Here is a 12737-nt window from a genome sequence, read left to right as displayed (position 1 = left end):
GGATTACATGGGGCTTACACGCGCGGTACATGGGGTGGACAGCGGAGTTTACATCGGGATTACATGGAGGTTACAATGACGGGTCGGGTCGACGGGTCACGCACGGTAAGAAGTATATTTTTATAGCGGTGGGGCCGACTAAACCGACGTGTCATCCGGTGATTCGCTATCGCACGCAGCGCTGCGTGCATCTTATGTACCCAAATTTTTCCCTGTTTTTGGGAAAAAAATTGGGTATATAAGACGCGCGCTGCGTGCGATAGCCAATCAGATGAAGACACATCAGCTTTGTCGGCCCCACCATAATACAAATATAATTTTTACTGTGCGTGACCTGTCGACCCGACCCGTTATTGTAACCTCCATGTAATCCAGATGTAATCTCCGTTGTCCACCCCCTGTAACGAGCTTGTAATCCCCATGTAAATCCAGTGTAATCTCCGCTGTCACCCTCCTGTATCGCGCTTATAAGCCCTATATAACCTCGGTGTAATCTCTGCGATGTACAAAGGATGTAACCCCGGTGTAAGTTCCGCGATAACGCCCCTATAATCCGCATGTACTCTTATTGTACATCCGGTGTAAAATCCGACTGCGCGTGTACACTGGATGTAACCCCAGTGTAAGTTCCGCGGTAACGCCCCTGTAATTTGCGTGTACTCTTGTTGTACATCCGGTGTAACATCCGACTGCACGTGTATACTGGATGTAACCCTGGTGTAAGTTCCGCGGTAACGTCCCTGTAACTCCGCAGTCACTCATCAGGATGTACATTGGATGTACATTACATGTAACACCGGTGTAACCTAGAGACTGTACCACGCGTGTAACCCGAATGTAATGTTCGTGTAACCCGATTATAATGTCCATGTACACTGGAAATGCGCATGTAATGTTAATATAACTGCGATGTAACCCTCAAGTAACTCCTTATAACCTATTTACCCTAGTAAAAATTAAAAAATCACAGTAAGAAATCGTATTATTCGAAAAAAGGGATTCGCGCTCGAAAGAAGGGATTCACGCCGCTAAGGTTCCTCCATCGTATTCCTTTTGAAGGTTAGGGTTTTTGCTACTGTGAGGGAAGAATGTAATGGAGGATAAGGATAAGGGGGGTTTTTCCTCTGATTGGCTATCGCACGCACTTATGTACCCAAATTTTTCCCCTTTTGAAGACTGAGAGATCGTTCATTTGTGCTGACACAGGCGCTTTGGTTCACCAGCAGCCACACATGCGTTTTCAGGAGTTCAATGGTGAAATTGTGAAGTTTACTGTGGAAGCGTTAGCAGAAATAAAGAAGGTTTTCGATGGCCATCTTCATCTTCTAGATTTCAAGCCATTAAATTGCCTAAAGGAATAACATAATCAAAGGCCATCTACATTTATATATCCTACTAATGAGGAAATAGTTGGAAGCACTCATGCTTTCGTTGCTTTGCATAAATCGATGTTGCGTCTTCAAGTGTTCGGCATTGCATTTTATGGGAGTTCATCTCACCCGCACCTGGTTTCTCTTGTGGCGCTGAATGAGATAATCAGCTCATCCGGCCAGCTTGAGCCCCCTGGAATGCATATGATTTATCTCCCATATTCTGGTGATATTAGATATCCAGAAGAGCTCCTGATTCATACTGGAGGCGCACCTTGGGCGACATATGGTCAAATCAAGAAAGCTTCTGCTTTGTTAAAGAGAATAGATTTGAAGGACTTTTCAGTCTGTCAATTTTCAAATCCCGCCCTGCAGAGACACTATGGAGTGTTGCAGGCTTTAGCGATGGGCGAAGATGAGGTTCCCAATGTTAAGGATGAAACTTTGCATGATGAAGAAGGCATGAGGAGGTCGGGCGTAGTGCGTGTGATTGAGGAGTTTAAAGTTGTTGTCTATGGAGAAAACCATGATCATGAAGAAGCTGCAAAGAAGGATTCAATCACTGAGGCATCCAAGAAGTGAAAAGCAATTTATGAAGTCGCTTTAAAGGAGTCTGCAAGTTATGATTGGGTTGATCTTGCTGACAATGGAAAGCTCAAGGATCTAACCGTGATGGAACTGAAGATCTACCTTACAGCGCACAGCCTACAAGTCACTCGGAAGAAGGAAGTTTTGATAAGCAGAATATTAACCCATTCAAGGAAGTGAGTTTGCCTAACAAATCATTCATGACTGCTGCTTATTGGAGTTGAAAGTTATCAATTCCTGGATCCTTGTAACTGCTTTTTGTTTTTGTCATTTTTTCCTTAAACTTTCCCATTGAAGTTCCAGTTTGATCGATTGCTTTGATATCTCTACCCTAAAACTTGAACTATGGTCTATGGGGTATTTTGAATGTGCTTCAATTTTATAAATTTCCAGGCATGAAATGCATGAGCACCTTTTGTCACAATGATATATTGTTCTATGTCTCTATTGTAATTTAACCACTATATTTTGCTTTGATTTTAAAGCCATACACTTTTCTTCAGTAATTATTGAGAAAATGATGCTCGTGGTATGTGAAAATTATCCCTTTATAAATTTTACAAATATTCTCTGTAAATGTTTATTACAACTATATAATTTAGCAATTATTGTGTTGACAGAGAGTAGCACATTTGTAGTTATTTTTCAGTGTTTTTATGTGTTTCATTCAATGACTACTAATTGATGAATTCTGTGAAGCTACGAAGCCCATTTTTATTATTTTTTTAAAACTAAAATTTTGTCATCAAATGAAAAGAGTCAGATTATAAAACTGATTGTATTACTATGATATATTCTCATCAATTGTAGATGTTCTCTTGCCATTATTTTTCTTTATATTTATCCATACAAAGGCACCTGCATTAAGTACATAGGCTATAACTCTCTAGTATGGCATTAGTTATTCTAAAGCTCCCCCCTCCCCCCTCCCCCCTCCCCCACCCCTATCCTTAATCCTGCTACCTTTCTCATGTTTGTTTTCAAATTTCCCATTAGAACAAATGTTAGTCATGGTGATGATTGTGGCTATTTTCATTAACTCTTTTTCAATTTGTTATTATTGTTAAAGGCCAATCACTAATCTTATAGATGCTAAAAAAAAATATTCCATAATGTTACAATTTAGCATAAAATAATAGTAAGATTAAATAAGATAATATCTATAGATGGTCTTATTCATAAAAATTATAAGAGTTAAAATTCATCTATTTATCAAATTTATCTCTATTGATATCATGTTTCTCATAATACCATCATCATCTTCTATATCTTTCTATCATTCCTCTATTAAATCTTGTCTCATCCTTTATCTCATCATCTCCTAGTGTTCCAAATTTTATGCGTTCACCATTACTCGAGTTTTTGCTCCTCAATAGGTTTATACTCAACAACTAGAGCCCTACTCTCCTTATTATGGGTAAACATTAACAACAGTTTAAACCCTCTGATGTACATCTTAAATTGCTCTTTGAGAAGGCATACTACAGTTTATTGAAGTCAACCTCATTTCATTTCATTAATATACTTTATCATTATCAATAGTCATTATTCCCAAAACTTAGCAAGCTCCACTCGATCCTAATTGAATGCATACAATAGATACTAAAGTTGGGCTATTATTGATCATAGTTTATGTTACATAGCTACGCCCATATTTAAAGTCAGCCTCATTTTATTTCACTGCATCTCAACATTAAGTTATATCCATGTGAATCTTATAATTATTACAAACATGATTGATGTCCAAAAACCGAACATGTGCACATCACTGTTTTAAGTCTTCCTCTATACCACAATTATGTTCCATTTGTATCCATTACCATTAACTAAAATTGATTTCTTGCTTCAAATGAATGCCAAAAAATGGGTTTTTATTTTCTTATGAGAATTTTGGCGAGGTGGTTTGTCCATTTTAAAAAATAAAGGACATTTAATGAGTATTATTGATTAGATTCACATACTATGCCTTTTTAGTGTTTTATTATTTTATATTGCTAAAGTTCTGCTAAAAACTAATTATTATAAAAACTAATTATTATTGATATAATTCACCAAAACTATAATTATACTATCACGAATTGGCTCGAGGCTTGGAGTTAATTAAGACGGAAACGGACGGTCGGGTGGTGGAAATTCTCTGTTATTCTAATTTTATCACTAATAAATTAATATTCAAATAATACATGAAAGAGCCACTTAAGAAAACAATTAAAATTAATAAAATAAAAATTGAATCTTTCTCGTTATTGTTCTCGTCTTCTGTATATATCTGCTGTTTTTCTATTCAACTTGTTCAAGTATTTAAAACCTAAAAATAATATTAAAGCAATATAATGAGTTGTCTAAAAATAATCTAAGAGTAATTACATTTCTAAACTACAGAAATCCAAGAAAAAAAATATCATATATATGTGAGTTTATAATAAATCACATAATATGTTGGTCTTTCATATTTATTTTTAAGCAATCTGACATATGTTTATAAGCAATCTGTCATATGTTTATAAGCAATCTGAGTTATATTTATAAGTAATGTGATATATGTTAATACATGCATCAATGACATTTTCTAAATAAACAAACACTAATATTTTGTATGCATTTATCTTAACATTAATTTTACTTTATACTTTACATAAATATATGTCCTTATGAGGATCACCATCTGGCTGGCTCCCGCCGGCACAACTGTTAGCGATCTACACATCGCAATTGTCTAAGGATGAAAAGCTCTTAATTGCCCCTAACCGATATTATCCAGTCAACACAATTGTCTGGGTTTGTAGAAAAACTCTATGCAAGCACGTACACTGGCGTCCCATGTCTGTACCATTAGAGAGTGAAATCTTCCTTTGAACATATACATGCAAGCATTCACATCTAAACTATTTCATTCTTCATACATATATTATTATGAGGCATCATTAAGCATTTACTGACATACATATTTATTCTATTGTACAACTATCATTAGACATATTTTCATATCATTTATATATCAATCTCATGCATATCTTTTACCAATATATTTCTCATACATATTTCTTACTTATATAATGCATCTCTCCTACATTTCTATCTTACATATAATGTTTATCTAAAAATCATTCATCTAATGCATATCTTTTATGCATGCACATCTTTTCTTATTATGTTTATCGTGCATATCTTTTATATCTAACAAAATGAATGATTTGATTAAACTAGAGCATATATGAAGTCAAACATATAATCTGAAATTTAGAAATATAATTACTCATCCCAGTTGCCACGATAAACTCTTAATCTTTGATATCTAGCTGGAGGTTGTGATAACTTTTCTAAAGAGCTCAACAACCTATAAAACATAATATTGAACTTTTTTTAAATTTAAGCAATTTATATTAATCAAATTAATCTTCCTAATTTAGGATTAATTTACCTAAAATTTACAGGATCGCTTTATAGTAAATATCCACACGCCCCTCGAGTCTGTCACCTAAGTAAACAACATAAAATCCACAATTAACTTAAGATTTAAAGATATTTTGGCCAAAACGTAATTTAACCAAAAAATAGAAATGATTTACAAAAATATACCTTAAACAGCTTTCTCGACGACTAATCCTTCTCCAAAACTATCAAATTCACTTTCTATCACCTCCAACCACACTTCACTCATGCTGATATCGTGCTAGAACCTTTTTGGAAAATTGCAAAAGACGTTCGGCGCTTCCGACACACAATCGGCGCTTTTGACAGTTACCAAAAAATGAAGAGTACGGAAAATAAGACAAACTTCAATTTGAAAGTGCGGAAGAAACTGAAAGCTTAAAATAGCGAGAGAGAAGAATTCGTATCATTGTTGTTCACCACGGAGCCCTAGACAGCGAGATGCACTAACCCAGGTGCCACTCGGTTTGCCTGCAACCTACAGCTACTCTCTCCCTTGCACTGTAGCAACGGTTACAACCCCTTCTACTACTGCTATGCACAAAACGAACAGGGAGAGGGTAGTTCGCGAGAGAAAAATGAGGGAGAACTTTTTTAAGCTCACATCTAACCCTATTCGATGAACGAAGGAATAAAAGGCGAAAGAATGTTGATTAACTACGGTGAAGATGTTTGATTAGCATAAGATTAAGAATTAATTAACTATAACTAATTTAATAAAACTTATAACTTCTAAATTTTATATCTTCCAATCTATTCATAATTAATATATAGTATTTTATATCAAATTGCTTAATTCAACACGCATCATCTTATAAAATTAACTCGGAAATGTGAGTGGTGCAAAAATTGAAATGGATTTTAAGTTGTCAAAATTTATTAAATTTTTCAAAAATTAATTATTACATATACTGATGTACAGCAGTTACTATCGAATGCCAGAACAGCAAGGCAACACAAATTAACACATGAAAGCTAAAAAATCACACAGCAGAAATACTACACTAGAATGATCCTCTTAAATTAAAAAAAACAATCTAATCAAACATCAGAGTCTAAAGCTTCCTGTCGAGAATTCTCTACTCTACCGATTTGTAGATTATCGGGATGAAATGCGCTTACGTGCAACTTCCCAACTCAAAAATCTAAAGATAATCACGCTGACGTAGATATTGCACTGTTATCAAAGCTTGTTACTAGAATAATACTCGAGCAGCTAATCAATCTCCCAGCAAGCAGTACAAGCTTACATCATTACAGCAATCAAATACAGGCTATCTTCACTAAAAAAAATCATATTGACCTTGGTATTGCCCTGTTATCACAATTCACAAGCTATACAGTTACAATAAGCACTCTCTGGAGTAAAGAACATAATAATATCGTTAAAGAAATAAACTATAAAAAAGAAATTAGTTCGCTGATAATAGTGTTGCAGCTCCCAATGAGTTGAGAACTTTACAGAATATGAAAGAACCTTCGCGAAGATAATTGCCAATCCCCTTCAGAAACAAAAGTTACATAGACTTCTTGACGAGTAATTTGACCTCAATAAAGCTGCGCCTTGTGCTTCAAAATGCCTGTAGTAGATAGCATACTCCTGCTACAGGGAACTGCTAGAGTTGCCATGGATTTACATCTTAGGCTTCTTTGTTGGTGGAGGGCCCATGCTGTCAGAGTCCTGTCTGCTACTTATACCAAGAAAACGCTCAACCTGCAAAATCCATAATTAGAGTTGCTTCCATTAAAAGTCTTTTTTTTTATTTAATTTTAAACAGGAAATGTCCAAACAATTATAATCATGATCAAAGAATTCAATAAAAGACATGATATTTTGTAAGCCATCAAATCACCATAAGGCAGACAAGAGCGTGAATTCCCCAAAAGACCGAGAACCTTACCAGTCATGGAAATGCTAGTTTGATCCCACCAAGTTTTTCATTCAAAATAAGCAAGGTTCTTTCACGATTTGCAAAACAATGGCAACGGGGCCACGTGGAAGAATTTTAAAATTAAAATATAGAGAAGTTTACATTCATAGCATTCAATTCTTACGCATTTACATATATCAAACATAAACTTATAGCACTATACCTATGCATGAAAATATGTATTTGACTTCTAAAAAGGTGCTAGTTAGTGTTATTTTTTGTGTTATATGAAAGAATTGAGTGTTGTGCGTATAGATATGGAAGTTTTCGTGTGAAATATGTAGCTAGATAGAATTACGTAGTATGTATGTAAATGTCCCTAAAATATACGGATCAAGATGATCTCAACATCTTGAGACTTTCCCACAACTCTCTTAATAGTGAGAGCCCGGTTTGGGTCGATGTTTAAAAATATTCAGAGTATCAAAGCACAATTGAAGTAGTGCTTTAATGGGCAGTCCAATGCAAGTAAATAATAACAAGTCTTGTTCTCTAAAATCAAGATAAAATTGCAGTTTGATGAGCCCTTTAATTGGACAAGTCACTTGTATGTGACACAAATCTTCTTATGAACATAAAATGCTATAAAATTGCATTGATAAATGAATACAGACTTTTTTGTCCCCGAGCATTGGAGTCAAGCTCCCTGGATTGTCTTTCTCCACTGTTGCGAAGCCACTCCTTGGATCACTGGTTTGCCTACAGTAGCAGAAGAATGCAGAGAATTAGTTCAAGGAAATAAATCTATTTTGCTCGGATCTTCCCATAAAATTTCTATCAATGTAACATATGGTTTCAAATCCTTCCCTATAAATGTTATCTTCTCGTTAAAGAATCTTAAACCGTCAAAAACTTTAATGCTAAATAATCATAATCATATACATTTCAAAAACTTTTTTTTTCCTAAGCAAACACCCAATCTAATCATATTCTTTCTCAAGACTAATTGAAGTCATATGGAAAAAAAAAAAAATTTGTGCTTCCTATACTTTAATGCTAAATAAATTTCTATCACTTAATTACGAATCTTCCTAACACTAATACCAACATAATTTGTGCATCATCTTCACGGTTAAATTCACTTTTCTAACTTCATGCTTCTTATCAATCCTTGTTTTTAAATGATTTCTTATTAAAAATGCTTGGTTAATAATTTCTAAAATACAAGTAATTCAAAACAAGCAATGTAGAATAAAGCAAAACTATGTTTTACCCTGGTTTCACATGTCCGCTGAGTACGAGGTAAGGGGTTTTCAGTCTAGATTGAGCTTCTCTCATTTTTTCCATTGCTAATAATGGCGTGTCCGAGGCTTTCATCTGTTTAGTCTTTAAATCTTCCAAATATTGCTTCATACGCTTTTCTTGTTTCATCTTTCCAGGCCCTTTACCATGAAACTTGTGGGAAAGCATCCTGAAGGCCTCCTTTGGCGTCATCTGTTGACGAAAAAGAAGAAAGTAAAATTGCTGAGTTCAGTACCATGCACAAAATTTAAAAGATCTGTTTGAATGTCAAAACCTAATAATAAAAAGAAAATATCAAATAACAAGAAGCCTTTGAGAAAATCCAAATAACTGTGTTTTATGCTTAGCTTATGATAATAATTTCACTTGAATATTTTAAATTTCAAAATATTTTTTGTGATTTTTTTAGTTTCGTGCAAAAATTAGGTGCATAAAGATTTAGAGAATTTCAAAAATATGATTTTGTCTGATTGAAATTTCCTTTAACATGATCATCATCGAGATATATTGTTTACTTCATTTGCATTTGCAATTTAGAAGTTTGATTTTGAAAAGTACTCACTTCGATTATGATGTGCAGAAATCACACAAATTGCAAGAGCATTTTGTATTATTGAATTTTTCAGGTTCGACCTTCTCAACTTTGGTTACTTGCTGACAAAAGATTAGGTTCATAAACAAAATATTATTTAAATTTATTTGGGGATCCACTGCATTATAAACCTTGTTGAATCTACCCTGTATGTAAATGATTGGATTGTATAGATAGAACTTGCAAATGAATATCACATTTGGAGTTGGGATTCACATTTTATTTAAGCAATGAAAATTCTCCAAAAGACATTGAAGAGACATTGAAGATCATATGTAAAAGTAAGAGAAAATCTTTTGTGAGATTCAATCTTGAGTTCGAGTTATCAACTTTATCTTTTCAATGGTCAAGATACTTGATCATGTGGAAAGTAAAAAAAAATAAAAATATCTAGTTTTTTAATTGATGTCACAATAATCCATCAATGAAACAAAGTCGAGTCAACTTCATTCTTGGGGAACAAATGATCAAACTTCAAAAGGGAGGGACTTACATCTCGCCTTATAAGCAAGATTGCTTGCTTAAGAGCATGCACTTAATATATTGACAAGTTTAAGTTTGAAAGATACACAATGTTTTAGACAATTGCAAATATTTAGAGCAGTTGTATGCTCGTTGATAAATAGGAATTCATGTTATCAAATAATATCTTGCGATTCTTTCTACTATGAAATGAGTCAATCACTTGCTTTGGTATCTTTTTGAACAAATGGTAATATTGTTCCTCCATTGATCAAGAATTTGTCTTTGAAAAATATGATGATCACCAAATAATTAAAGTTTCAATTTCTTTAAATGAACGATCTGAACACTGATGGATTATAACAGCTTTAGTCAAGAAAACTTAAATTTATCTTATTTTTAGTCCTAGCTGCATTCTTCAAATCCAAATGCTCAACATATTTATTGGAGAACATGTAAATATAAATGATTTTTGAATATGAAAGTCTATTCTTCAAAATAATTGCACAATTTTTTAAATAAAATGTTTTGAATTCAGATCTTCTTTAGGAAAACAACTTCTAAAATTATCCTCATTATGATCGGAATAACTTCACACTTATTAAAATACATTTGAGTATTATTGTTTAGAAAATCATGTATCTTACAGGAAGTTTGGCATGTTAGATGAAGTAATTGCATGCTCCTCGAAGTGATAATTTAAAGTTATAAATTTATTGAACAATATACGTATTGTTTGAAGTTGCCACAATTTTTATTTTTGTTTGAATAGAATCGTGCTTATTTGAGCATACAAATTTTTTTTCTTTCTAATAGCAGATACACTTCTAAAGGAAATGCATGCTTATCAATGTACTTGTAAGAGTGTGCGCCAAACAGTTCAAATGTTTATCGTTGATAAGCATGATCCTTAGAATATTCGCACAATTTTTCAAATATTCTAGATTTAACTTTTAACTTATCAAAAAAAATTATCTAATTTTAATAATATAAATATAAATATAAATACATTTTTTAAATTTCATTATGTCAATAGCCCCACAAAAATCTATTGCTTTGTGCACATGTCAAAGATTTTGTAGTGTGAATTTAGGTCATCTATGCATCTTCTCATTCTCATCTAGACAATAATTTTTTGTCTGCATCTCAGGTGATAATTTTAACAACTTGAATTCCCTTTTAAGATAATTTTGATGCTTTCAGATACATTGATGTAGTTCGGCCTTTTTTTTTGTGAGATCGACAACAATTGAATAAATCTTACTGTGATTGAGTTATGAAGTCGATTTCACGTGATATCATGTTTGTAGTTCATTGTTAACATTGCACTTAATTGAATAAATTTTGCGGATAACGCACGAATGTCAATAATTGACACTTTATTTCAATACCAACATATTTTAATTTATTATAAAAAAGGTGAGAAAGATGGTACTCATGGTGCTTTTAAATTTCGGTAAAAAGATTAAAAACACACTCGTACAATCATCGAAAAAGGATAGTTTGTTAAACATCAGAGGAATTAGAAATAGAAGATGATCTCAAAATGTTATTATGAAAGAGAAAAAGAAATAAGAGCTCGTTAGATTTGAGAATGGAGCGGAATAATCTTAATGCGCAACAAAAGTGGTATAAATACATGATACAAAGGTATAGGAAAGGCATGACAAAAGGGTATAGGAAAGGAAAGATATAATACTCAAATCTTCCCCAATAACATCCAAAAGATAAAAGAGAAAAATTATAAGCTAGAAAATACATATTAAAAAAAATAACATGAAAGACAACAAAATAAATAGAAAAATCTTCTAAAATCTTCTGGTAAATCTTCTGATATTTTCTAATACTCTCCATCAAGTTGAAGCATAGATGTCAATTATATTCAACTTGGATTTGAAGTCATCAAACAACGGCCGAGGAAGGTTAGTTGCGAGGATATCTACGAGTTGACTACTGAATGAGATAAATGAAACACAAATCTCTCCGAAATTGAGCTTCTTTTTGATGAAGTGATGGTCAATTTGTACATGCTTGGTGTGGTCATGCTGAATCGGATAATAGCAATGCTAATTATGACTTTATTATTACAAAATAACTGTAAAGGAGCAGAAACCGGCATACGTAATTCGCAAAGTTTCACAGATTCTTAAGGACATTGAACAAAACTCGGCTTTTGCACCGCTCCGGGCAACCACGAACGATTCTTGCTTTTCCACGTGACAAAGATTCCCGAATGAGCAATGACCCAAGGTAGATCGCCGAACATTGACGGACCCGACCTAATCAGCATCAGTATAAACTGCAATAAAACGAAAGGTGTGGCATGAGAAAAACAAACGTAAGCCCGGTGTGCCTTTTAAGTAGTAGTAGATCAGGTGAACAGCTGTGAAATGGTGCTCATATGGATCATGCATGAACAAACTTACAATACCTACCGTGTGGCAAATATCGAGGCGCGTATAGGCCAGATAAATGAGTTTCTGCACAAGGCGTTGATAGTGTCATGTTCATAGAAACAACATTGAGAACATTAGCTAATTTCTCATTGGGGTCCATTGGAACAGCCACTAGTTTGCAAAGTAAAAGATTAATCTTTGTTAATAGATCCATCACATATTTGCGTTAGGAAAGGCAAATGCCCTAAGAGAACCGAGCAACTTTGATGCCTAAAAAGTATTGGAGAGACTCAGTCCTTCATTTCAAAGAATGTGGCGATGATGCCTTTAAGGGGTTCCAAGATTGGCATATCATTACCTATGAGTGCAATATCGTCAACATAGACGACGATGATGGTCATTTTTTAATTAGAGGAATGTCGAAATTATAGAATATGATCTGATTAGGCCAGAGAGAACCCATGGCTCACTAACACCTGCATGAACTTGTCAAACCAGGCATGAGGGGATTGCTTCAGTCCCAAGAGGGACTTCTGCAGTCGACACACTTGTTCCTGGAAAGAAGTAGATTCAAAACCAAGAAATAAAGACCCATACAACTCCATGAGATCGTCGTTAAGGCACTCTTAACATCTAGTTGGAGTAAGATCCAATCTAGATTCATAGCAAGGGTTAATAAAACCTTAATGGTGTTCAATTTCACAACCGAATAAAAATCTCCTCA

The 12737-nt window shown here is 33.9% G+C and overlaps 1 protein-coding gene and 1 pseudogene across 1 annotated transcript in view; one reads left to right on the top strand and one right to left on the bottom strand.

The window, feature by feature from the left end:
* Window positions 1–868: 868 nt before the first annotated feature.
* Window positions 869–2138, top strand: LOC110022974 (annotated as a pseudogene).
* A 4485-nt stretch (window positions 2139–6623) lies between these two features.
* LOC110022889 (SART-1 family protein DOT2) overlaps window positions 6624–12737 on the bottom strand; it is a 33272-nt gene continuing 27158 nt past the window's right edge. The window contains exons 10-12 of the mRNA XM_020722029.1: window positions 8535–8755; window positions 7936–8020; window positions 6624–7104 (exon numbers count right to left, since the gene is read on the bottom strand). Of these exons, the coding sequence (XP_020577688.1) occupies window positions 7024–7104; window positions 7936–8020; window positions 8535–8755 (387 nt within the window). The 3' untranslated portion in view covers window positions 6624–7023. The remainder of the gene's footprint in view (window positions 7105–7935; window positions 8021–8534; window positions 8756–12737) is intronic.

The sequence above is a fragment of the Phalaenopsis equestris genome, unplaced genomic scaffold (assembly GCF_001263595.1).
Source record: "Phalaenopsis equestris unplaced genomic scaffold, ASM126359v1 Scaffold000203, whole genome shotgun sequence".
Classification (NCBI taxonomy): Eukaryota; Viridiplantae; Streptophyta; class Magnoliopsida; order Asparagales; family Orchidaceae; genus Phalaenopsis; species Phalaenopsis equestris.
Note: the sequence above shows the minus strand (reverse complement) of the source record. Positions and strands in the feature narration are given on the sequence as shown.